Raw genomic sequence first — 26,304 nt, 5'->3', positions numbered from 1 at the left:
TATATATGTAAAATATCAAATTAATAAATATTATAATAAATTGCAATTAATATGTTTCTTTATTTATTATTTCAAAATTTTATTTTAAAAAATAATTATTATTTACATTTTAATATTTTATGTTCTTTAATCAACTCATATAACATACCAGTTTTACACATTGTAAAATATAAGTACTCTAAGTTTGAGTTTATCCCTATATAATTGTGACTAAGTTTCGATCTTTGATAAATAGACCATTTTCCATGAAGTGGATTGAAACATAAGGGGTAAAAGCGTTAATTCCATATTCCTCTGACACACACGCTTACATATACTACAGCACTCACATGACTACTCTGTTTCTTCAACCACATATACGAAACTACCAGACAAACCCTAGCAAGTACCATTTTACATATTTCATCCTGTGCATTTAATATTTATATATTTATTAAAAATTATATATATTTTTTAATATTAATCGGATAAATTTCCAAATGAACTGTTAAAAAGTAATATATGTTCTTCTCTCTCAATAGTGAAAAGAGAAAAAGCTTTACTTACTCTCTGATTCTGTACTTCATCGCCATTAAACAAACACCTTAAACCCACCAAGTCTCTCCTTCTTCCTCCTCCTTTTTACCACCATCACTTTGTATTCTGGCTCTCCCAACTATGGAAGCTTTCAGCTTGCTAAGGTACTGGAGGAGTAATGGCGGTGATGGAAGCGCCAATGCTAACGTAACAACTTCCGCTGCTTCACCCACCGCCACCACCATTGTTACAGCAGTCAGCACCCAAACCTCCGACACGGGAGACGACGAAGACGACGAGAATGATCACGGACCGTTTTTTGACTTGGAGTTCAGTTTACCGGCGGAAGGAGGAGATGATGAGGATACCAAAGACGGTGACACAGGAAACGGTGTCGATTATGGCGAGGAAGAGGAGGATGAAGAAGATGAAGAGGAATCAGATGAGAGGGAGTTAAAGTTCACGCTTTTGTCTGGTTCCAGTGGTGATAGTACGAATGATGCGAATGTTTCGGTTTCTCCCTCCGATGAGTTGTTCTTCAACGGCGGTTTCGTTCCTGTTGACCGGACAACGGAGACTAACTTAAAGCCCCCGCAGCTTCGTGTTTCGTTGATGAAATCGGCGACGAAGCTTCGAGTTATGATGTTGAAGTTTAAGAAATCGAATGTGAAATGGAGTGAAAGTTCGGAGGCGAACGCATCTGGTTGCTCGGATTCCAAGGAAGAAAAACAGACAACAGATCAAACCGGAGAAGATGAAGGTTCCGGCAAGTCGATGACGGTGAAATTTAAAGTGGAAGAAGTTCCGATTGTGTCATTGTTCAAGAGACATAACAGTTCAAAAGCTCCAAAAAAGCGACAAAACGACGACGTGGTTTCTGAGGAGAAGAAATTTTCAAAGGAATCGATGCAGAAGTATCTGAGAAAAGTGAAGCCTCTATACGTTCGTGTTTCGAAGAAATACGGCGAGAAGTTGAAGTTTTCCGGCCAACTAAACTTACCAAGGGCAACCAAGTCGAGTATGGTAGCATCGCCGGCGTCGGAAGAACAAAAACAGTCTCCTAAGAGAGAAAAGGAATCGATTCCAGAAGTTTCAGAGCCACCGCTTCTGATGAGCAACGCCAAAGGACTGAAACAAGGCAACTTACCGGCCGGACTTCGCGTTGTTTGCAAGCATTTAGGAAAGAGCCGGTCCGCTTCTACGGCGGTGGTCGCCGCCGCACCTCCAGGAACAATATCGTCAAAACGTCGCGACGATTCGTTACTACAACAACAGGATGGGATACAGAGCGCCATTTTACACTGCAAGAGATCATTCAAAGCGTCCAGAGGTAACAAAATCAATCAAATTTCATTTTAATTTTCGACAATGTTAAATACTCCAAACATCTCAAAGTTTTCAAAATTCGTTGAAAAAATTACAGATTCAGGGTCGGATTGTTCATCAAGTTTATCAAGATCAGGCAGCGATCCGGCGGCGGCGTACGTTAAAAGCGCAAACAGTTCGTCGTCCGATGCGGCGGAATGTAAGGAGACGGAGGAAATCAACGACAACAAAAGCAAATGAGATTAATGATCGTAGTCAAAAAGCGGGAAAATCGTATGGATTTTTCAGGTTTTGATGTTGATTGTGATAAAAACGAGGAAGAATTGAAATGAGTTTGCAATAATCAATCGAGTAGAGAGGGCCATAGTTGGTAAATTATGTAGTCAATGGAATGCCCCCACAGTAGTAAATTAGACATTAATGGAGTCCTGTAAAGCTTCTGTAACATCGTATAATAACTTACTTATTAATATTATTATTATATTTATTATTCTTATCAAATTTGTTATTTGTTAATTCATATCCATTTTCTTTTAAAAAAAAAATACATGTTTTTGATATATAATTAATGAAATGAATGTATCTTTGGATAAATATTCAAGATTTCTTCTTGATAAGAAATAAATAAAAATTGTAAATGGAATCGAAACTATTAAATCAAATTAATGATTTATAGAAAGGTAAAAGTAAATACAACAACAAGAAAGTCTCATTATTCTTTTATTATAACGTATAATAATCAATGTTTTTGTTTTAAGATCTATTCTGCATGTGATGATTCTTCCATGAGTTTTTATCAATTTGCCATGATTCCTTTTAAACTTTTAATGACTAATAAAGAAATGTTATATTTTCTTTATAAAAAATATTTTAATGCATTTTTTAGATTCTTATCAAATAATTATCAAATAAGATTGGTAGAATATTTGTTGTGATACTTTTTTTTTCATTTTAAATTAAATTAAATTTCTGGTTATTTATTGATGCTCGTTATAAAAGTTTATTGTTGTTTTGGATTTTTTTATAAATCTAAAGACTTATTTTGATCTTCAAGGTATCTTTTTTTTCTTGAGATCAAAACCTACCTTAAAAAACTATTACTATTTTGAATTAATTAAAATAAAAATTATAATTTTTTTATTTGAATGACAAATCTAATATATTATTAATTTCATTTATATATGACTCAGGGATTGAACCTTCGATTAAAGTAGAAACGATAACATCTAATAATAATAAGCAGAAGCTCTTTGTTATATAATAAATATTTCAGATCTTTATATTTATATTAGAAGATAATTGCATTAAAATATACAAGATAATTGCAAAAACCCTCGATAAACCCTTGAAATTTGTCATTAGTTCCTTAATTGGAGAATCCCAAACTACTTTTATTAAGGGTATGAATATACTTGATGGTCCACTCATCATTAACGAGACCTATGCTTGGGCGAAAAAGGCGAAACAAAAGATGTTCCTCCTCAAGGTTGATCTAGATAAAGCATTCGATTCGATGCATTGAAGATATCTAGACTCAATTATGGTACAAATGGGTTTTGGAGTTAAATGGTGATCATGGATATCCGACTGTCTCACCACCACACGGGCCTCTGTTCTTGTCAATGGCTCATCTACGAATGAATTTGTAATGTAAAGGAGTCTGGCAAGGAGATCCTATTTCCCCGTTGATGTTTATTATTGCAATGGAGGGACACAACATTGCCTTTAAAGAAGCATGCCAAAAATCAATAATACAAGGTATTTCATTCCCTAGAAGTGTGGTATGTCTGTCACACCTTTTTTATGCAGACAATGCAAATTTTGCTACAAAATGGTCGAGAGCCAACTTCAAAAACTTGTCGAGAATTTTAAAGTGCTTTCATGTGGTGTCCGACTTAAAGGTGAACTTCCAAAAGTCCAAATTATATGGTATTGGTGTTTCTGATCGTGACTTCGCTACCACTACAAGGGTTATTGGATGTGAAGCAGGGTCGTTTCCATCTTCGTACCTAGGTGTTCCGGTGGAGGCCAACATGGGCCTAATAAAAAACTGGAAACCTTTGATTGATTGAGTCCAAGCACGTTTATCCTCGTGGAAGGCTGCTACTTTGTCCATGGGTGGGAGGCTTACACTCATGAAATCTATGCTCGGTAGCCTTCCCTTGTACTATTTCTCCATCTTTAAGGCCACAATCGGGGACGGCATAGTATTTAATAACGTTCCATCAAAATTTGCTAAAACAGTTGAAAACATGATCTTATTGGTGTTTGGATGGGTAAAACATATGGGCAAAATGGGAAATGGAGATTGGATGAAATGGTGTTGTAACCTATTCACCATCTAAACCATCTTATTTGTGATGTTTTTTTTTTTCCTCTTTTCCATTACTTATGTTTGGTGGTTCTCTTTCCAACTTGGCGTCTTGCCTAGTTTGGTTAATAAATTTCTTGCCTGTTCCAAAAAAAAAAAAAAAAAAAAAAAAGAGTACAATATTTGTTTTTAATGTTTTACAAAACATGTGGTTTAAAAAATATGTTAAGCCATTAAAAAATTTATTTAGTAAAGAGATTTAAGAAAACGAAGTCACAAATTTTATCTGTTCCGTATAAATAGGTAAATTGAATTTTAAATTCTACTGTAAAAAGTTATCTTATTGAATAGAAATAACTCTATCCATTATTATTTAGCATGAGAAATAATGATCTTTATTAAATCATAAATATAGCAATATAGGATTGTACTTTCTGGACATTGAATTGTATTGTCTCTTTATTAAAGGATAATGTTTGGGAGCTAAACAAAGTGTTTTTTTGGGGGGAAGAAAGAGGTCAAAGATGGGGAAAGTGTGCCAAAGTGGTCAACTCAGCTTAACCTTGTGAATGTGGGGCTTAATCACTGTTAGAAAAAGACGTTTACGCTTTTTTCTCCTTTTAACGTCTTAATTATCTAAATACAAAGCTTTTAAAATTTTATTTCTAATTATTCACAAAAAAAAAAAAAAAAAAAAAGTTGTAACTTTCATATTATTAGACTGTCTGCTATGCATAACACGAAATTGTCGTGGTCTAGATGTTCACGATCATGGTTAGTACACACCACCCCCGAATCTTAGTGGTTTTCCAATCAAATTTCTTCTTATCTTTATCTTTATCTACAATAAAATGTATATTTTTTTTTATTTAAAATTAAAAAATAAGAAGGATATAGTTGTGGGTATACCAACATTTTACTGGTGGTTAGTGATGATGATGTGACATCCACCATTATAGTGGTTAATGATGAGTATTACAGATGATCTTATATAATCATAAATTTTCAAATTTTAAGAAAATAACCAACAATATATCATCATTCACAACCAAGTTCAATCCAACTATCTATTAAAAAAAATTATTTTCAATCCAACTATCTATTAAAAAAAATTATTTTCTTTATTTTCCACGTGTACAAACAACCATTCTTAATTTTTTACACTCATTACCAACTTTATCTAATCAGACCCAATCCAATATTTTATATACAAAAATATATCAACATTGATATGTAGAAAATTTCTACATATTTTAATATATTTTATTTATTTATATTATAAATATATCTTGATAATGTTAATATATTAAAAACCTAAATTAAAAGGAAAATTGAGAAATGAGAAAGCCCAATTATATGTTTGGTGGACCAAAAGCCTTTGATGGGTTTTCGTTATATTTTAATTATTTTTAGTTGTCTTGGACAACCAACTAAGCTTTTAGTTTGCAAAGGGATTGGTCTTAAAGCCTACCAACATGCATATATTGATTCTAACATAAAAGGGATCCCCTTAAACCTTTAAGATGTAATCGTTAAATGTCAAAGATGTAATCGTTAAGCATTTTCTAAATTAAAATTCTGATATAAATACAAACGAAATTGATGAATAAATAAGATAAATGTCAAGATGTAAAAATTAAGCATCATTAATTGTGTTTTAAATTAATAACTATTGATTTACGATTATTTCCTTTTTTTTTATTAAAGTTGCTTTCTTTTTAGTTTAAAAGAATGAAAAGGGTGCTAAATATGTAACATTTGAATATTAGACTCAAAGAATGAATTCCCAAATTATAAATGGGTGGTCAAATAAAAATCATGTTTTATGAAGCATTCTTACAAATTGCTTAACACTTTAAAATTACTACCGAAATAAAGAGGCTTGATCATTTTAAAATTACTAGTGACATTGTCATAACATCCTTTTTTTTATTCTAGTATCTTAAACTGATAACAAATTTCTAATCAAGACCAACAACATCAATCATAAAAGCCATGTTCACATATCATTCAATCTAACTCCAAACATCACGACTCATAAAAATTTGGCCAAGAAAATTGCAAAATACCATTTTCACTTTCCATGTATATCCTCGAGAATTCACCTACACATCTCCCTTTTAACTCGTACTTTCTTTTGCATATCATCAATAAAAGACAAAATTGCCCCTCAATACTTTTACTCTTTCTTTTCACATTTTCCAGTACCTACTGTTGCATATTATCAACAGAAATAAAAACCTAGAGAAATAAAACTACAAGTTAACAGTAATCTTTGGATCAAATCAGTCTTAAAAATGGTTAAATCCAAAAACTTGTCATTTCATAATATATGACATAATGTACACCAAGTTTATTCATGAAAAAATAGGAAGAATGAATCATTCTTTTACAAAAATACTTGAAATCATAATTCATATGCATCAAGTTTTCTCATAAGAAAATAAGATAAAGTGAATAAACATTTTAACAACCCCATTAAATCATCTAGTACAAGGTTTGCTTCAGTTAATCCATATTCTACTCATACTAACCTAAATCATTCTCCAAGAGCCTTTAGTTGTAAAAGATTAACATGCTGGAACGAAACCAAATCCCAGCAACTAGTGAGCAATAGTAAACATATGAATGGAAAATTTGTTAATATAAGTATTAACATTTCATGCCTAGCATAAAGTATCATCACAAAGATGGGTGATTGTGGTTCCCAATGGTTCTTGATGTCACACGCACATAGCTGCACTATAGCCAGGGCAAATGATGGTTATTAGAAGCCCAAAAAATTATATAAGATAAATGAAGTGTATAACCATTAAATAGTAGAGGTGGATATGTAATGTTGGCAAGAACCATTTCAGTGAAACAAATATTGGAAACTTCTGGTTAATGTACAACAAAAAGATTAAAGTTAAACTTTTCTATCAACAGGGAACAATGCACCCAAAAGAGAACCAAATCAAAGAACTAAAATATCTTTAATTGGTGTCAACAGCTATTTCTTTGAGGCATTCACCACAAGGAAAAAGGCCATTACCGGCGACAAAAGTCGCCGGTAAAAGTCCCAAATGTCGCCGGTACTGATAATAGCGGCGACGCGTCGCCGGTAATGAGTCGCCGGTACTGACTCGTCGCTATTGATCAGTTTGTCGCCGCTAAAGATAATAGTCGCCGCTATTAGTATGTCGCCGCTACTGACAATTGTCGCCGCTAATAATGTTGTCGCCGGGAATGACATATGTCGCCGGTAATAGTGTCGCCGGCAAAAGTGTCGCCGGTAATGACAACTGTCGCCGGTAAATTGTTTTCAATTTTTTTTTTTAAATAACGATTTTCGTTGCCGGTGATAATATCGCAGGTAAAAGTGTTGCCGGTGATAATATCGCAGGTAAAAGTGTCGCCGGTAATAACAATATTCGATTAAATATCAAAACCAATAGTGTCGACGCTAATTACAAAACAAACATCCTATTAAATATCAAACATAATAGTGTCAAACAAACATCCTATTACAAACAAACATCCAATATACAATTAAATATCAAAAGTCATACTATCCGAGTAGCAAAACAGCAAAATTTTTACATTCTACTAAGTAGCAAAACGAGACAACATATGCAAATAAAACCCATTCTTTACATACCCTCATCGCCGTTCCCATCGTTTCCTTGATTGTTTTGGGATTGAAAAAACGAATAAAGCTCATCCCTACATGCCGGGTCGGCGAGCATTGCACGAAGATTTTCCAACTACATAATTAATAACAATATATATAAAATTATAAGTTAGATCGTCAAACATAAACAAAGTACATTGCTATATTTTCCAACTACATAATTAATAACAAAAACTATCAAAATACATTGTTATTTTTAAAGTAAGATAGAAAACCAAAGTACATTGCTATATTTTGCACTTGGGACAAAAACTAAATTACCAAACTTTTTAGCAAATAACCACCACAAAACCAAAACTACCAAATCAACATGCATTTTACGATGCTAAAGTAGATTGCTATTTTACCTGTGATGGTTGTGATGGTGGTTGTGATGGTTGCGAAGGCTGTGGAATCGTCGGGAGACCAGAAGGTTTGCGGCCAATGCCTCTAATGTGGCCACGTCGCTCTCCTAATACTTTCTCGAACGTAGCTCTTTCTTGAGTTGGCATAAACTCACTTTCACCTTGAGTTTGTTCTAGCAGCTCTTCAACTAACCGATTCTGTAACTCCCAAAAGTGAGTAACAATTAAGTATAAATAAACATTTAAATATATGATAAATTTATAATTAAATACTTACATATTGTTGTTCCGATTCAGCAGTAACAAATACATCATTCTTATCGGTATGAGCTTTGCGAAATGTTTCCACTCTCTTAAGGTTCTGTTTAAGTTTAAAAATTAGATTATATTTTAAATAAATAATTACATGTATCGTACGGTACCTTCTTATAGCAAGTACTGCTATACGAGCTCGAACCCCCACGATTCACAATTGTTTGCTTTTCACGGATTTTTTTGTTCCTTTCTGAAGCAATTTTGTGTTCGTCAGTTTGAAAATACTCAACTGTCTTCTCCCAGTTATCAACAAGCATACCATCCGGAGGATTTGCCAATGCTCTCGGGATATCTTCATACCCTCCGACCATGTTGAAATATTCTTTTGCATCGGCTTTACGCTCTCGAAAACCTCTTAACAAGGCTGCTTGAAAACTCTCTGTCAATAAAGTAGCTTGTGCATCCTGGTACATTTGATTGAGATCAAACTTTGTCTACAATAAAAAAAAAAGTTAACCAAGTAAGAAACAATTATAGTTAAACCTATAAAATATATTTAAATAAATAATTACCGCTAAATGTTGTAATACAGTGTCCTTTATTTCAGGGGAAACTCTTTTCCAACTCCATTTGTCGAAAGGGACCATCTGCCACATTGTTTTCCCAACTTCTCGGGAAAACATGTCTCCCGCCTCTCCTACGGGATTAAATGTGATATCTCTATCAAATTGCATGGCTATTGGTTTCCCCTGGTTCTGCAAGATTGTTTTTTCAAGCTTTATATTTTTTGCTTTTCCTCGAGCTTTCCTTCGGGCACGTCCCTCAACTACAAATGTAATTAAAAATTATTAGAAACGACATTTAATTTATGATAATTGAACAAAAATAGTAAATAAAAATTCATGATAAGACTTACCGTCCTGCTCGTGCTGGCCAGGACCTCTACCACCTGGGAAAGGTGGGTCCTCAGCTCCGTCTCCCCCATGTCCACGACCCATGACAGCAGCCATGGTAAACATAAACAACAGCCACACTCTCATCATTTCCTGAAAAATTATAAGATATACAAATACAATTTTTATTATAGATACACATTACATAGAAATAAATTGACAAAAGAGTTGTCGACTAGATTTCGTGAAAGAGTATCTTGCCTGGGGTCTATGAAACTTGTCACCATTTTTTTGCAACCATTCATTTCTCCGAATGTTTAGAATTCTCAAGTCCTCTCGTGCATTTGATGTGTCTTTGCTTTTATCGTTCATTAGGAGAGTACCTAACAAACTCTCATCCACATTTTTCTGGACATGCATGACATCTATGTTGTGTTTCAACTGTAGAGAAGACCAATACTCTAGTTCGAAGAAAATGCTTCGCTTCGACCAGTTCAACTCATAATCTTGCCGCTTTGGCTCCCCGCCTCCATGCTCAGGATGTTTACCCGGTTTACGAGTTAGTAGACGACCTAGTTGCTCTTGTATGTCATCATTATTAAAGTGTCTCGGAGCGGGTCTTGTCTCTTCCATCCCATTAAAGTCCAACCTCTTTCTTAACGGATCATTAGCATCTAGGAAACGACGATGACCGATGTATACGACTTTGTTTGTTGCACGGTACGAAGGAGTGTCTTCATTGCAAGTAGCACATGCTCTATACCCTTGCCCACTCCAACCCGATAAACTACTACGAGCTGGCCAATCGTTTATTGTCCACAACAACATAGCTCTCATCGTGAAGAATGTGTTTGTCGCCGCATCTTTAATACGTACGCCTGAGTTCCACAAATGTTTAAGCTCTTCCACCAACGGTCTAAGGAAAACATCCATATCCTTACCTGGAGCTTTCGGTCCTGGAATCAACAAAGTCAACATGAATGATGACTCTTTCATACAAAGCCAGGGTGGCAGATTGTATGTGGTGAGTATGACCGGCCATGTGCTATGTGGATTACACATGTTTCCAAATGGATTGAAACCGTCAGCTGAAAGACCTAGGCGTACGTTACGGGGTTCACTCGAGAAGTCGGGGTATTTTTTATCAAAATCTTGCCAATGTTCCCCATCAACAGGATGAATCATCACACCATCTTCTGAACGTCTGGTACTATGCCAAATCATATTTTTGCAGTGTGCCTCGAACAATATAAACGTCGTAGTCTAGGGGTCACAGGAAAGTACCGTAACACCTTATGAGGTACTTTCTTACCCTTGGTGTTTTTATCGATCCATCGGCTCTCTTTACAAACGGGACAAACTTGCAATGAATCATGTTCTTTCCAAAAGAGACAACAATCGTTTTTACACACATGTATCGACTCATACCCCAGGCCAATAGACTTTAGTTTCTTCTTGGCTAGATAATGTGAAAGGGGAACCTTGTTGCCTTTGGGAAATGCTAATTGCAAGAGCTCAAGGAGTTGATCAAATGAACTATCAGTCCATTTGTTGTTCACCTTGATATGCATTAACTTTGCTAGAAACTCAAGGGAAGAAAAGATGCAACCAGTATACAATTGAGTTTCCATTTCTTCCAACAACTGTGCAAAATCATCATCCACACCGCTACCCCTTGTATTCGAGGTTCCTTCATCGAGGTTGGTATCATTTTCTCTCGACTCCCACATCACATCGTCGATTAAATCGGCCATTTCGTTACTTGGCAAGACAACGGGAGGAATAAAAGATTCACCATGATAGATCCAAATTTTGTACGCCTTACTGAAACCATTTATAAATATATGGCGTTCAACTACAGTCGGGTACTTGAAGTAACGGTTATCACATTTTTCACACGCACATCTGATTTTACCATTACTATCAACGTGCAACTTCGACTTCTCAATAAAAGCTTTGAGTCCTGCTTGGAACTCGGGATGGTTTCGATATGGATTAGTAGTCCAGCTTTTATCAATAGACATGATGTTGCTGAAACATAATTTTGGGTTTAAAGTTTAGTATACAGAATTAGCATTGTTTTTTTTCAATCCACATTTTTTTACATCTAAAATAATACAAAAATTAAGTAATAAAGAAATGAAAAAAATAAATTAAAAATTTTTATTTATGCATTTTTTTAATTAATTTTAATTAAAATTACTTGTAAGTTAGCTTGGGTAAAAACTAGAAGCTTTCTAGTTTTTGTATATAAGTTTTTAAACAATTTTATAGTTTTTTTTTGTGTTTTTTTTTTTTCAATTTATAAAAATAATGTATTTTTTTTTCAATTATAGCATCCTACTTATAAGAAAACCACATATTTTTACATACGTATTATGTTGTTGTGTTGTTTTTTTTACCGTCGAGATTAAAATGTATATAAGTTTTTAAAGATTTTTATAATTTTTTTTGTGTTTTTTTTTCCGATTATAAGTTAACTATATAACTTATTGGTTAATTAATTTGGAGTTAGCTTGGGTAAAAACTAGAAGCTTTCTAGTTTTTGTATATAAGTTTTTAAACAATTTTATAGTTTTTTTTTTGTGTTTTTTTTTTTCAATTTATAAAAATAATGTATTTTTTTTATTTCAATTATAGCATCCTACTTATACCAAAACCACATAGTTTTACATAATACATAAGAAGGTGAAATTCACATACTTTTACATACATATACCACATATACATCAAATACAAATACACACAAAATAACATCCTATTTAAACCAAATACACATAATTTCACATATATACATAATAACATCCTATTTATACCAAATACAAAAGTTTCACAATCATATATCACATTTACAACAAACATACATACATTCACATACACACAATAACATTCTACTTATAACAAATACATATAACTTCTACTAATATACCACATATACATCAAACACACATACATTGGAATATATATACCAAATTCACATATATTCAAACAAATACAAAATATACAATCCAATTTTCACATATGACAATTATCACATAATTTCACATATAAATACAACTTGAAGCTATACAACTAATTGCAATTAAATAACCACAAACAAAAAATTGAATAACTTGCTTCTAATCCAAAACAATACCACCAAAAACAAAAATATGAACAATTTATTATCATTCAATCACTACATAAAGCTACAAATCAAAATTCATACAAAATAAAAAAGAAATCATAAAAAAAAAACTTACCTTTCTTCAACAAATGGAGGCACCTACAAATTGATCCCAAAGCTTTAACCACTTGCTTGGAACAATGCTTCTAATCCAAAACAACACCACCAAAAATAAAGAACATGAGCAATTTATTATCATTCATACAACACAAAAATGAAATCATCAAAATAAAACTTACCTTTCTTCAAGAAATGGAGGTAGAAATTGATCCCAAAGCTTTAACCACACCTAGGGACACTTGCTTGGAACAATGAGGGGAGAAATTTGCTTGAAAGAAGCAGATTGAAGAAGAAATCGGAAAAATGGTGAAGGAACTCGAAGCAAACAGAAAGGGAAATGAAGAAGGAACTGTAATCTGCGTGCATTTTTTTTTTATCTGCGATCATCAATAGCGGCGACACCATTAGCGGCGACACGAGGGTCAATACCGGCGACAATTGTTAATAGCGGCGACAAACTGGAGGGAAGGGTACCACGTCATTTTTAGCAGACAATTAGCGGCGACTTTTTAGAGTTTTAGCGGCGACATGCGTGTCGCCGGTATTAGGTTAGACCGGATAAGGCACCCCACCCGTTGGATTGGATATCTCATCGAACGGTTGAGATGCAATGTAGGGGGAAAGTGCGGATTCGGGTGACAACCCTTTAGCGGCGACACTATTAGCGGCGACTATTGGCTTTATCAGCGACTCTAGCTAGAGTCGCCGGTAAAGCCAATAGTCGCCGCTAATAGTATCGCCGCTAAAGGATTTATTTCTTGTAGTGATTCTAGGAATACCATATATGCATTCTAACATCCAAAAGCCTTCATATATGAGACTTACATCAACCTGGGACCAATGTAGCAAAAAGAAAACCAAAATACTTGAAGTGCCTTTGTGAAAAATTTTCCAGTTTTCTAGGAAATTTTTCCAAGAAAAACGGAAATTTTGAAAACGCGTTTAGTTCGTTCAGTTTTCCAAAATTTTCCAAGAAAATGAAAATTTTCAGTTTTCCAAATTGTATGTAAATTAGAAAAGTGATTTTTTTATAGTTTTCCAAATTTCTAAGATGGAAAATGAAAACTTCACAAGTTTTAACCAAACGCGTTTTCATTGAAAATTGAAAATGAAACTCAATTTTATTTTCTGAAAACATTTTTTTTAGAAAATGAATACAATTTTACACAACCAAACGCACCTTTAGGGTGCGTTTGGTTGTAGAAAAAATTTTCAATTTTCTAGGAAAATTTTCCAAGAAAAACGGAAATTTTAAAAACACGTTTGATTCGTTCAGTTTTCCATAATTTTCCAAGAAAATGAAAATTTACATTTTTTCAAATTGTATGTAAATTAAAAAAGTGATTTTTACAGTTTTCCAAATTTCTAAGATGGAAAATAAAAACTCCTCCGGTTTCAACCAAATGCGTTTTCTAAATTTTTCGTTGAAAATTGAAAATGAAAACTCAACTCTATTTTCTGAAAACATTTTTTTAGAAAATGAAAGAAATTTCCACTACCAAACGCACCCTTAGTGTGCGTTTAGTTGCGGAAAAATAATTGATTCCGCTTTGTTCATGTTTGTCATTCCCATCGTTTCAGTAATAATTAAGAAGATGATTGTTATTCCGACAATAGTGGTTATTTCAAATCGAGTCCGATTAAGATAAGTATGTTACGTGGTTCAGATAGCCAAGATCAACGTAGCATCCGACTTAAGACAAAAGATTGAAGTAAAAGATAATCAAATCGATCAATAGAAATATCACAATCGTTGTTAAGGTAAGAATCATGTAGCTAGAAGTTCTACATGCTAGAAAGTGATTGTATCACATTAGAACATGAAGGGAGGTTTATTCCATTCTGGAATTTGACTCTAATATACTTGAGTCTACGCGTTGCATCATACAACGTGAGGTCATTAGAACATGACCCATCGGTTTATGATGGTAATTGAAAGTCCAACATAGTACAAAGAGCAGGTGCAAAATTGAGCACCGCGAGCAGTCAAGAAGTCCAAGAATTAGATATTCATTTGAAAGGACATAAGAGTTACGATTATTACCTAGGATGAAAAGATAATGTAGGATTCATTATACAAGCCTTGTTTCGTTGTTGATTCCGAGACGTAATCATCCTAAGGGGGAGATAATTGTAAAACCCGCAGATTCGGGCTAGTCAATTTAGAGACAATAGCGTTAAAATGACTTTTTGATAGAAGATTATTTAGAGTAAATAATCTTAACCAAAGTTATAGTATATTCACAAGGATTCCGTACATATAAAGAACGCTGAAATCCGACTTCTAACGAAGAAGTTATAACCCGTCGAAGTTTTCCGACTAAACCGGCATGGCTCCACGTAATGTAAAAAGTGTAATTTTGATAAGCTACTTTTTAGCCATAGCAATCTAGAAGAAAGCCGTAGTAGACGCTAAACCGAAATCGTGCATATAGAGAACGTCCAAATCTGACTTCGTATGAGTAAGTTATGATTTTTTCTAAGAATTTGCATAACAGTACATAGCCCGAAAATTGTATTTTAGATCGATCGATTTTTAGCCGACACAACCTAAACGAGAATCGAAGATCTCGTTAATAGGAGCTCAATGATATAAAGATAGACGAAAAAGGATGTCGATGACAAAGTTATGAATTTTTAACGGACTTTAACTGTCTAAGTTTGTTAAAATATAACTTTAAAAATAAAGTCAATATTAGTCGACGGAGTATAAACTAAAGTTGTAGATCACTTCTCTAGTTACGCGTGGATATAAAGAACGTCAAAAACGGACGTCGATGACAAAGTTATGAATTTTTAACGGATATTAACTGTCTAAGCCTGTTAAAATATAACTTTAAAAATAAAGTCAGTATTAGCCGACGGAGTCTAAACTAAAGTTGTAGATCACTTCTCTAGCTACGCGTGGATATAAAGAACATCAAAAACGGAACTCGTATGCGAAAGTTAAAGAATTTGGAAGAAAATTAAATTATGGGTTAAGTTTCGAAGCGACACGTGGCACAATCCCGGCCATACCTTCCTCCCCACGGCTTTGCACAAGATTATGACACTTGGAAGGGTTACGCCCAGCATAACAAGCAGTACGCCCAACATACCCATTATGTATGCCTGCATAATCCATTTTCTCAATCTATAAATAGAGGCGCAAATCTCTCGTTTCTTCACACCGAGTCATATGTCTGACTCTTTTGGCTTTCTAATAATGCGTGGAAGTGGTCTAAAATACGATTCCAAAAGGTTTGACCCGTTTGCGCGTTGCTGACATCCGCGTCTTGTGATATGAAAATCCAAGTTTTAGCTAAAGTTGCCTCCTTCTCTTCGGTCCATTGCCTACTTTTCTTTTTCCTTGGATCTTTTGATTTTTTTTTTGCCTTCTACGACGTGGTTGTGTTTCTTCAACCCGTTCGTCGTCGTCATTGTCGAGGTTTATATGTTGAGATAATGGAACTTGAGATGGTTGTGAAATTTGTTGACATTGGAAAGTTTGGGGTTGAAATTGCGGAGAAGGTTGTTGTTGAAAGACTTGAAACTAGGGTTGATTGAATTGTGGTGGTTGTTATTGTTGGTAGTAGTGTGGGTTGTATGGAAGATTGATGAATATAGGTTGTTGAATTAGAAATGTTATTAATTGTATGTAGCTAAGATTTGTTAATGGATCATTTACAGTGTTTGAGGAGTTTGGGATATTTTGGTTTGGATCCATAAAAATGTGAGAAATGAGTATTTTTTGGTGAATATGTGTGTTTGTGTTGAAAAAGTGTCTTTAATATATCAACGGTCGTATGGTGCAAACGGTCAACAAAGCGAATAACCAATCAGATCACTCGTCTCAGTCCGTCTCCACGTCACGCCACAGTCAAAGCACTGGAGATGAGGGCGGTGTTCACGCATCTTGGGAGTTGACAAGTCATCCTCCTACGTGTCTCCTACCTTCCATACCGGCAGCCTATTAATATAAACTATTGATGATGTTACAAAATTTTATAAATTATAATTAGTAGTTGTTATTAAATAAAAGTTAATTGAAAGGATATGGAAATAAATGAGAAAAATATTCCGTTTTTTTTTTTTTTTTTTTTTTTGAAGCGTGTGATTTGCAGAGAAAGCAATAATAACTTGGAGAGTAAGCAATATTAATAAGGTGTATATCATATATATTGTATCCATCAACTATCGATCGTCTTCATCGGCGGCAACCTGCAGTGAGTATACCGCTTTCGACCCTTCTGAACACGTAAGTCCCCCGTCTATCGGTGTTCCTCTTGTAAACGGATGTATTTGATTAATTGTTAAAAAGAGTTAAGATCTCGATCTCTTCCAAAACTGAAACGCCATTAATTAATTACAGAGTCTTCTTCCATACAATCTTCACCTACAATGCGGACTTGGATGCTAAGTTTGCTGATCACGTCTCAATCAACAACTCTGAGTCTGAGGTTTTAAGCAAGAAGTGAGTTTTCAACTTTTCATTCCCTCTAGCAGCAATCATTTACTATTATAACATTTGCTTGCATGAATAGAGATTCTAAGATTTAATATTTTGTGTTTGATTTTGACCAAGTGCTCGAAAGAAGGAGCTGAAGAACAAAGAGAAGGAGGAAAAGAGGCGTCTTAAGAATCATGAGAAGGAGAAAAAGGTGAATTAACGTTACGCTTGTTTTAAAATTAAATTTAAACCTAACAATAATCTTGTCATTGTGGTGGTTTTAATTTACAGGCTGCTGCCATGCCAAAATCACAAGTCCAGAAGCAGTCTACTGCAGATGATGAGGACGTGGATCCAACGGTATAGTTAATTAATTAATTCTTGTCTTAATTATTGGTTCTAATGTGTATTTTAAGATCATATTCTCTTTATATATAATACAATTGATTATGATTGTTGCAGCAATTTCTTGAAAATCGCCTGAAAACACTTGCTGTCCAGAAGGCAACAGGATTGAACCCCTACCCTCACAAATTCCATGTCTCCATGTCCATTATTGAATTCATAAACAAATATGAAAGCTTAAACAGTGGAGAGTATGTGGAGGATGTTCAAGTATCTTTATCAGGTGGGTGTGGGTCCCATTGAATACAAACATAAAAATATATACACATAGACTTAATTAATTTCCTTTTTAATTTATCTTGATGCTGATAATTGTTGTCCTCTTTCCAGGGTGAATTATAAGCAAACGGGCTTCTGCAGAAAAGCTCTTCTTTTATGATCTTCATGGCATCAAAGATACGAAAGTGCAAGTTATGGCCGATGCAAGGTGACACAAATTAAATTTAATATTTCCCTCAAAATGCAGATTACTTTTGTTTTCGACTTTTTGTCGTTTTAATTAACTCTAAAATCTATCTTTGTTTTTGAAGGAGATCTGATTTGGGTGAAGCCGAATTTTCCAAGTTTCATTCTAGTGTGAAATGTGGAGATGTAGTTGGTATTGTTGGGTTTCCAGGTGTGCAAATTGTGTTTCCTTTTGAAAATTTGATTTGTTTTTTTCTTCTAACTTTTTTATTATAACAGGAAAAAGCAATAGGGGAGAGCTGAGTATTTTCCCAAAAACATTTAACGTGTTAACTCCTTGTCTTCATATGATGCCAAGGCAAAAAGGCAATGTGAAGGTAAATTTTGTTAATATCAATGTATGTACGAATTTACCCTTGTTTAGTAATGTGTAATTGTTACAGAAAACTCATGCTTGGATTTCAGGAAGCGGCATAAATCCTGATGCATATGTATTAAAAGATCAGGTATATATATTCAATATTCATTTCTCCACCTTTTAAATTTAATTATTTTTTATTCTAGGAAACATGATATCGCCAACGCCCTTTGGATCTAATGGTAAATTCAGAAGTGAGATTTATATTCGATACCCGTGCAAAAATCGTGGAATACATCAGAAGCTCTCTTAAGAATCTTGATTTCATGGAGGTAAAGTAAAGCCATTAGTTAGTCATACATTTTTTTTAATTTGTTAATTGGTAATTAATTATATTTGTTGTTATTGAAATTTGAAGGTTGAAACTCCGATGTTGAACACGGTTGCTGGTGGGGCAGCTGCCCGACCATTTGTGACACATCACAATGATTTGGATATGAGACTCTTTATGAGAATTTCCCCTGAACTTTATCTAAAAAAGCTTGTTGTTGGTGGACATGATTGTGTTTATGAGATTGGAAAACAGTTTAGGAATGAAGGGATTGATTTGACACATAATCTAAAGTTTACTACTTGTGAATTTTATATGGCTTATGCTGACTACTATGACTTGATGGAGATAACTGCATAATTGTTAAGTGGTAATTATTTAAGCTCGAATTTTTATTTTAATTAGAGTAGATTACATTGATGATTTATTTATTTATTCTGTGTTTTGTCCAAAACTGAAACTTATTTGAGTTTTGATTCTTGAATTAAGGCTTCTTGATCTCAATTTTACGTAAGGACCAAAATTGAAAAAAAAAAAGTTTTAGGTACCAAATATACACAAATTATGCTAAAGTATAACGATTGATGAATTAGGCATGGTGAAGGAGCTAACAGGTGGCTACAAAGTTAAATACCATGCGAATGGGTATGAGAATGATCCCATTGAAAGACTTTACCCCACCTTTCAGGTCATTTTCTTACTAGATTATATATATAATTATTGAGTTTAGGTTTGATGCAAGAATTAAATAGCAAATGTTGTTTTATTGATTTTACTTGAAGTGAAACTGCTTTTTGTAACATGAAGATAATTGAATTTTTTTTCAGAAGGATTGATATGATTGGAGAGTTGGAAAAAATGGGTAATCTTAACATACCCAAAGACCTAGCAAGTGATGAAGCCAATAAATATCTTGCGGGTGCATGTGCAAAATTTGAAATCAAATGTCCTCCACCCCAAACAACCGCACGTCTACTAGACAAAGTACGAATATTAATCCCCCATGCATGCATGCATGATCCATCTTTAAATAACATCCAAACCAATTCATTCGATCATACATTGTTATTTATTGGTAATTATTGTAACTTGAATTTGTGGTATATCGTGTTTTGTCAGCTTGTGGGACATTTTTTGGAGGAGACATGTGTTGATCCTTGTTTCATAATGGATCATCCGGAAATCATGAGTCCTTTGGCCAAATGGCACAGATCCAAACCAGGCTTGACTGAACGTTTCGAATTGTTCATCAACAAGCACGAGGTATCAACATACAGTACTCTAATTATTATTATTATTTTATAATAATAATTCTTTTTATCTTTTGTTTTTATTTTGTTAGCTTGCGAATGCGTACACCGAATTGAATGATCCAGTGGTACAACGCCAACGATTTGCAGATCAATTAAAGGTGTTTTTTTTTAATATGCCGAGGAAGATAAAAACGTTGTGAATATATTTTTATTTATTTACTCATTGTTTCAAAAAATATTAGGATCTACAATCGGGAGATGATGAAGCGATGGCTTTGGATGAGGCGTTTTGTACGGCTCTTGAATATGGGTTGCCGCAAACTGGCGGTTGGGGTTTGGGTGTTGACCGTCTTACTATGTTGTTGACCGATTCACTGAACATCAAGGTTTGTGTCTATTTTTTTTTCATTTTTTTTTTTCGTTAGTTTTTTGGTTTTTAAATGTTGTTAATGTTTGGGTAAACAAAACAGGAAGTTATCCTTTTCCCGACAATTAAACCACAGGATGAAAGGTACCACTACCAGAAAACATGAAATTATATTATTATATTTTTCCCCGGGAGTGAAACAAAACATGTAGTTTTGTTTGTTAATCACTAACCGGTGTGTAACTGATCCACACAGGTTGTTGGTGTCTTGTCAAGCAGCCCCAAGTACAAAACTAGACAACATAGAGGTTTGTTTTCACTTCTTCACCATTTACCTATTATACATGTCTTTCTCACTTTGTTACATCTTGATTTAAACTATAAACACCCTTGGTTTTCGGAATTCAAGTTGAAAGTACATTGTTTTAACTGAATGTTATGTTTTGATGTTTAATTAGGTGTAAACTTGGTTATTGTTGTTTGTGTAGGTTATTGTAGATCGTGTTCGTAAGGAAATTAAGGAAGAGCTTAAGACAGATGCGAAAAAACAAGAAATCGTCAAGTTGTATGATGAAATTGATGCCAAAAAACAAGAAATCGCCAAAATGTATAACGAAATCATAAAGCTCAACCAAGGAAACCTACCATCTAGTTAGACTTTGACACTTTTAGTTTTTTTGTGATTTGGTTTCAAACTTTCAATACTTTGATATTGAACTTTATTTTGGTAGTCGAATGTTAATGTTTTGTTTTGATTTTGGGGAATAAAATTTGAATTTCATTTGTGAATTATGGTTATGGAATAGCAACCTAGTCGACACCTAATCAATTATCGTTAATTATATTAGCAACTATGACTATGATTTTTAGGTAAAAATTGTCCATTCAGAAATAAATCTGATGCAAATGGACCCGGTTTGTCCCAATAAACGACCCGTTTGAAGATGGTTTAATTCTGGATTCTCAATACTAGTTTATTTTTTTAAGCTTTATCTATTATTTTCAAGTATATCGTTTCCTTATTTAGTTCCTACATTGGAGAATCTGTCTTGGCTTTTAATTTTCTTGATTCTGGTTAGGAGCGACAGTTTATTTTGGATTCAGAATTTTGTGAATAAAAGAGATTCCAATTGTTTCTTGTTTGTCGGGAACCAGACCTAGTTTTCAGAGAAAACGACATCAAAATCAGCAATAGATTAGAGATGGAACTGCAACAAAAGCCCAAAGTATTTGCTACAAGCTGTCCGTCACTAACATTTAATGACAAGGTTTTTCTCGTGACATATTTCTGTCGCTGTCATTGAAACTCAAAAATGGTTATGCAACCATCAAGTGGGATTTTGCAAATAAATGATATTGATAAAAAAAACATCAAATAATGAATAGTCATGAGTATAATTATAAGTCATAAAAATATAAAGTATTATACTCGCTCACAAAAATAATACTTAGTATTTAGCATTTCACCATCAATCTTATGTAACTTTGATGTCTAAAATTCTTTCAATCTCACATTCTCACACTAGAGTTTGTCTCTCAGATTTCTGGTGATTCAAAGATAGTTTGCATTTACAACTTAGTGATATGCTACTTCCAAATTTTTAATATAAACTTGTAGGAAAATGCTCGTTTTTATATGTAGACACGTAGTACAATATTGTTACGATGATATTCAATAAATACAATATTATCCAAATGTTATATGAATAACTTCAAAAGAAAATTAAGTAATTTACGTGGTAAGTTTTAATATATATATTTTTTGTAAACATTTAAAAAAGCAACCAAATTAAACAAAGCTCATATGCGCAACAAGGTTCTTCACGTGGCTTTGTTGAAAAAGAAATGCACCAGCCGGGAATCGAACCCGGGTCTGTACCGTGGCAGGGTACTATTCTACCACTAGACCACTGGTGCCTTATGGCTATGCGATACGATTAATTCTATAAGATTTTGATAGGGACGTCGACACATGATGCAAAGTACTTGCGAAACAATTAAATTTGAAAAGTGATTTGGTTTTGATATATACATTATTTCGTTACGCTAAAAATCTTATAAGGTGGAACATGGATTATAGTATTTAAAGGCTTTTAAAAGGATTTAAATTCAAAATCTTATAAAATAAAGATAGATTTAATAAGTTTGATAGTTAAATAGTCTACTATGTCGATGTCGATATGATCTTAAAAAACATTTTATATTTTTGAAGTTTGATTGGGCTTTAATCATTTGAGTTGTTGAGTATTTTGTAAATCAAATCAAAAAAAGAAAAAGAAAAAAAGAAACATCAATTGTTGTCGAAATCAAATAAGAGAAAAAGACGTGGTAAATGGAACTAATGATTCAACCATTTAATGGTTTGTAGCAAGTTTCATTAGTTGTTGTAAATGTTTCTCTTAATTGGTCTCATGAATTCAAGTTTTTTTTTTAAACTTAATCGTTTAATGGTTTCATGGTTTTGTTCTTTGTACTTGGTTTGTTAGAATGAATTATGTTCATTTTATTAACATAAGAAACACTTTCATTTCATAAATTATTCAATTTACGCTTTAAGTCTATTTGTTCGAGGAGTCAAGGAAGGAATCAAGCTTCTAGATATGGGGTTATCACTATCTTGGGGAACTTTAGAAGGTATAAAGCTTCTACCTTTATGCTTGAATTGTGTAGATCTTGTTTTGGTTACTTTTTGGTATCCTTCTTGTCCCAAGAGTCCCAATATTGTACATGCTTTGCTTTGGTCGAGTTAAGTTGTCCTTTTAGACCTTACGATGGGTCCTAAGGCATAAAAATGAGGTCCCTTGAGCTAGTTTGGTCCCTAGTTCTTTGTAGGAGGTCTTAATGGGTTAAGACCATGTATTAAGCCCTTTTTAGTTAACCAAAGTCTTAAAGTTTGAGACTTTATGGTTCTAGAGCACATTTGAGTAATGGATCTGAAGTTTGAGCTCAAGTGCTTAATCCATTAAGCATTTATGGAAGTTTTAAGTCATACGTGAGTACACCCCGCGTAAGTTTCTATACGCCCCGCATTTGGAGTCAAACCCCCGTAATGGGTCAATGCAAGGTAAGGTACGCCTCACGTACGTCCCCTGTTTGATTTTCGAACTTTGGGGTTCGGGTATTGGGCCATCTTTTGGGCTTTGATACTTAGGTCCTAATAGTTTATCTGGATGGGTGTGTCTTAGGCCAAGTAGAGGATCAGACCTTTCGATAAGGCCCAATTTGGAAAAGTGGGCCAAGTGTGTGCTTGAAGTGGTTTGGGCCTTTCACTGCTGAATCTTCTTGAGTGAAGGCCATTAGGCCCAATTTGGAAAATTGGGCCATAACTGGACTTAAGGAGTTTATTTTGATATTAGACCTTTTGTCATCTAGTTTGGGCATTGGCTTTAGGCCAAGCTTGAGGAAGGGTAAAAAGGTCTTTTACCCTGATATGGATTCATTATATGAGTCAGTGACTAGATGCTGATGGTTGTCATTTTGGTATCTACTGGTGGATCTGCAGCTAGAGAATATTCATGGAATTAGCTATTGATGGGGTGATGTCTTGATGATGATGGTTCGGGATCTGGCAGTCAGCGATCAGTGATCGTCTGCATGTTTCGGCAACGCAATGTGAGTTTTCTTCATTGTACTAAGTGGTCGAAGGCACCAAGGCCGACCCTTTGGATTATTATCCTGGTTATAGTATAATTGTACGTTGTTATGATATGTTAGATCGGTATCCTGGTAAATAGGAGCTTGTTATGTTGTTATGATCTGTTAGATCGTATCCTGGTAGATAGGATGATGTTATGCTTCGTTATCTGTTAGATTTGCTTGTTATCTGTTCTGGCTATATGTTTCTAGTAGCATGTGTTGATGTAGTGTGGTTGGGTTGAGACTGTGCTGCTAGTCAACAAACCCGATAATGTTTATATCGATACTCATGTGTAACACCCAAAGTTTTAAAGGCCAAAAAGGGAAAGAAAAGCCCTAATTTTAAGGGTCGACTCGGAGAGTCTAGGGAGGGACTCGGCGAGTCCGAGCGGGATCCGGGTCAAGGTGTAAGTGGCCAACTCAGCGAGTCGGCCAAGTGGACTCGGCGAGTATGGTCTGTGCGAGGAAAACCCTAAATCCGGTACTTTGGGCGCTATGTAAGCTTCTTATTCTCTCCATTAGGGTTCCTTAGAGCCTCCCTTGTTCAGAAAACAAAGCCTAAGCCTCCATTGTTGTACATTCAAGCTTCCAAGCCATTTCTGGGTAATTTGAAGGAAGAAGAAGGAAGGGAATCAGTAAAGCTTCAAGGATTGCTTCAGATCTGGAGTTTGTGGAACCTTTCTGAAGTATTGAAGGTATTAAGTCATTTCCTTCCCTTAGATTAAATCTTGGTTGTGAGTTTTGGGGCTTTTAAGCCATGATTAGCCACCCTTATGGGTTAGAAGCCGGATCTGGAGTTGCTACTTCAGATCCAAGTGTGTTATGCTCTGGAGAAGCATAAAGTAACAGCCATTGAGTTGATCTTGAAGCCCCTTGGCCTTAAACCCTAGTTTATGGCATATTTTGCCTATATCTCCTTCTCTACACGTAAAGTTTGCAACTTTACGTGTGGAATAGGCTTGGGAAGGGTAGATCTACAGTTTGGAGTCCATGCATGACTCTAAAATCCTCTGCATGTAAGGAGAACTGAAGGGACTCTTCGAGTCCTTTGAGTGGACTCGGCGAGTAGCATGAAGTTGTGGAGAAACTCGACGAGTGGGATGAACAACTCGTCGAGTCGTATGAAGATTGCCTTGTACTCGGCGAGTCTGTTCTTGGACTCGGCGAGTCTGTTCTTGGACTCGGCGAGTCATGTCGCGAAACCCCAAACCCCTTCGAGTTGAGACTCGAATCAGTGAGTCAGGTGGAGACTCGGTGAATTGGACAGGTCTGGACTCAAAAATCGGTAGACTCGGCGAGTCATGGACTGACTCGGCGAGTCGAGTCGCGAATGGAAGGAATCTGATCATTTTGAACTCGGCGAGTCAGTAGGGTGACTCGACGAGTAGGGTTGACCTGGTAGGTTGACTTTGACCTTGGACCAGGGTTGACTTGGTTGTCTTTCGGGGGTTAGTTAGGCTTAGTGTTGCATTGATATTGGTAGTTCGGGGGGCAAGGGGAGCAGGAGTTTCGTGAGTTGTCGGGCAGCAACTAGTGAGATCATCAGCAAGTTCAGCCAGTGCAGGTGAGTTTCCCTTTGTGTGAATGGGTCTAAGGCCACAATGTCGGCCCATGTAGTTATGAGTAGAAGACCCGGGGGTTAGCCCTAGGCACAATATGCTAGTATTATTTTTAGGACAAGGTCCAGTAATAGCGGGTGGGTGCCCAAGGAATTGTTTATATGATAGTTTATACCTATTGTCTGTGTGATACATGTATGTGCCTGGTAGGGAGGTGAGTGTGGGCGAGGTCCCGTATCTCACCAATAGCAGAGTGTGGATGGGGTTCCATATCTCATTAGTAGCAGAGTAGGGGCGAGGCCCGAATTAGAACAGGAGTGAGAGTGGGCTAGGCCCGTACCTCACTACCATTAGGAGCATGGACGGGGTCCCATGACTCATCTATAGCAGGACATGGGCGCGGCCCAGAATAGGCGAGGCCTTATGACAGAACCAGTTGTATGTGTTAGTTATGTGTTGTGAAATGTTTATGTGTTATTATTTGTTGGCGGGCGAGGGCCTGTGACAGGCGAGGCCTAAGTAAACAGATCTGTATCCGAGCGGGGCTCGAAGCCAGGCGGGGCCGTTGTAGCGGGCGAGGCCCGAGGTAGGGGGCGATGCCCAAGATAGTAGGCGTGGCCCAGTATGTGCAGTATGTGGTTATGCTTGGTATGTGGTAGGGTAGGGAACTCACTAAGCTTCGTGCTTACGGTTTTCAGTTTTGGTTTCAGGTACTTCCTATAGCGGAGGGAAGAGCTCGGGGTGATCGCATGGCACACACCATAGATTAGACAGCCTAGGAATGTTTACTCTGATAATGAACATGTGTTTTGAAAACTTATACTCATATTATGTTTTGGAATGATGACTTTACTTTAAGTAATGATTTATTAAAAGAAATTTTTGGTCTTAAATTTTGGGTCGTTACATTATGTGTGTGCTTATATGTTATATGTCGACATGGCTTGTGTGTGTGGTTGGGTTGAGGCGATCCTGCTTTGTGTTGAAGGCTAACAGACCCAGGGCGGCCCGGATAGA

At 35.2% G+C, this 26,304-nt stretch overlaps 1 protein-coding gene, 1 non-coding gene and 1 pseudogene across 3 annotated transcripts; 2 read left to right on the top strand and 1 right to left on the bottom strand.

The window, feature by feature from the left end:
• The first annotated feature begins 487 nt into the window (after window positions 1–487).
• On the top strand, window positions 488–2,343 carry LOC145002191 (putative membrane-associated kinase regulator 2). The gene is made up of 2 exons (XM_078961483.1): window positions 488–1,846; window positions 1,940–2,343. Exons 1-2 carry the CDS (start codon window positions 658–660, stop codon window positions 2,080–2,082), a joined length of 1,332 nt encoding a protein of 443 aa, XP_078817609.1. The 5' UTR covers window positions 488–657; the 3' UTR covers window positions 2,083–2,343.
• Window positions 2,344–17,072: 14,729 nt separating this feature from the next.
• LOC145001035 (lysine--tRNA ligase, cytoplasmic-like) lies at window positions 17,073–20,881 on the top strand (annotated as a pseudogene). The gene is made up of 17 exons (XR_013661448.1): window positions 17,073–17,184; window positions 17,265–17,333; window positions 17,436–17,601; window positions 17,709–17,805; window positions 17,909–17,994; window positions 18,063–18,160; window positions 18,227–18,289; window positions 18,348–18,473; window positions 18,560–18,842; window positions 19,066–19,160; window positions 19,300–19,456; window positions 19,592–19,735; window positions 19,815–19,883; window positions 19,968–20,111; window positions 20,196–20,236; window positions 20,349–20,400; window positions 20,581–20,881. The product of XR_013661448.1 is annotated as a lysine--tRNA ligase, cytoplasmic-like (transcript).
• A 1,057-nt stretch (window positions 20,882–21,938) lies between these two features.
• TRNAG-GCC (transfer RNA glycine (anticodon GCC)) lies at window positions 21,939–22,009 on the bottom strand. The gene has a single exon. It is a non-coding gene; the product is annotated as a tRNA-Gly (tRNA).
• Window positions 22,010–26,304: the final 4,295 nt, after the last annotated feature.

Source organism: Lactuca saligna, chromosome 6 (assembly GCF_052625555.1).
Source record: "Lactuca saligna cultivar CGN05327 chromosome 6, ASM5262555v1, whole genome shotgun sequence".
Taxonomy (NCBI): Eukaryota; Viridiplantae; Streptophyta; class Magnoliopsida; order Asterales; family Asteraceae; genus Lactuca; species Lactuca saligna.
This window is presented reverse-complemented; position numbering and strand designations above follow the sequence as displayed.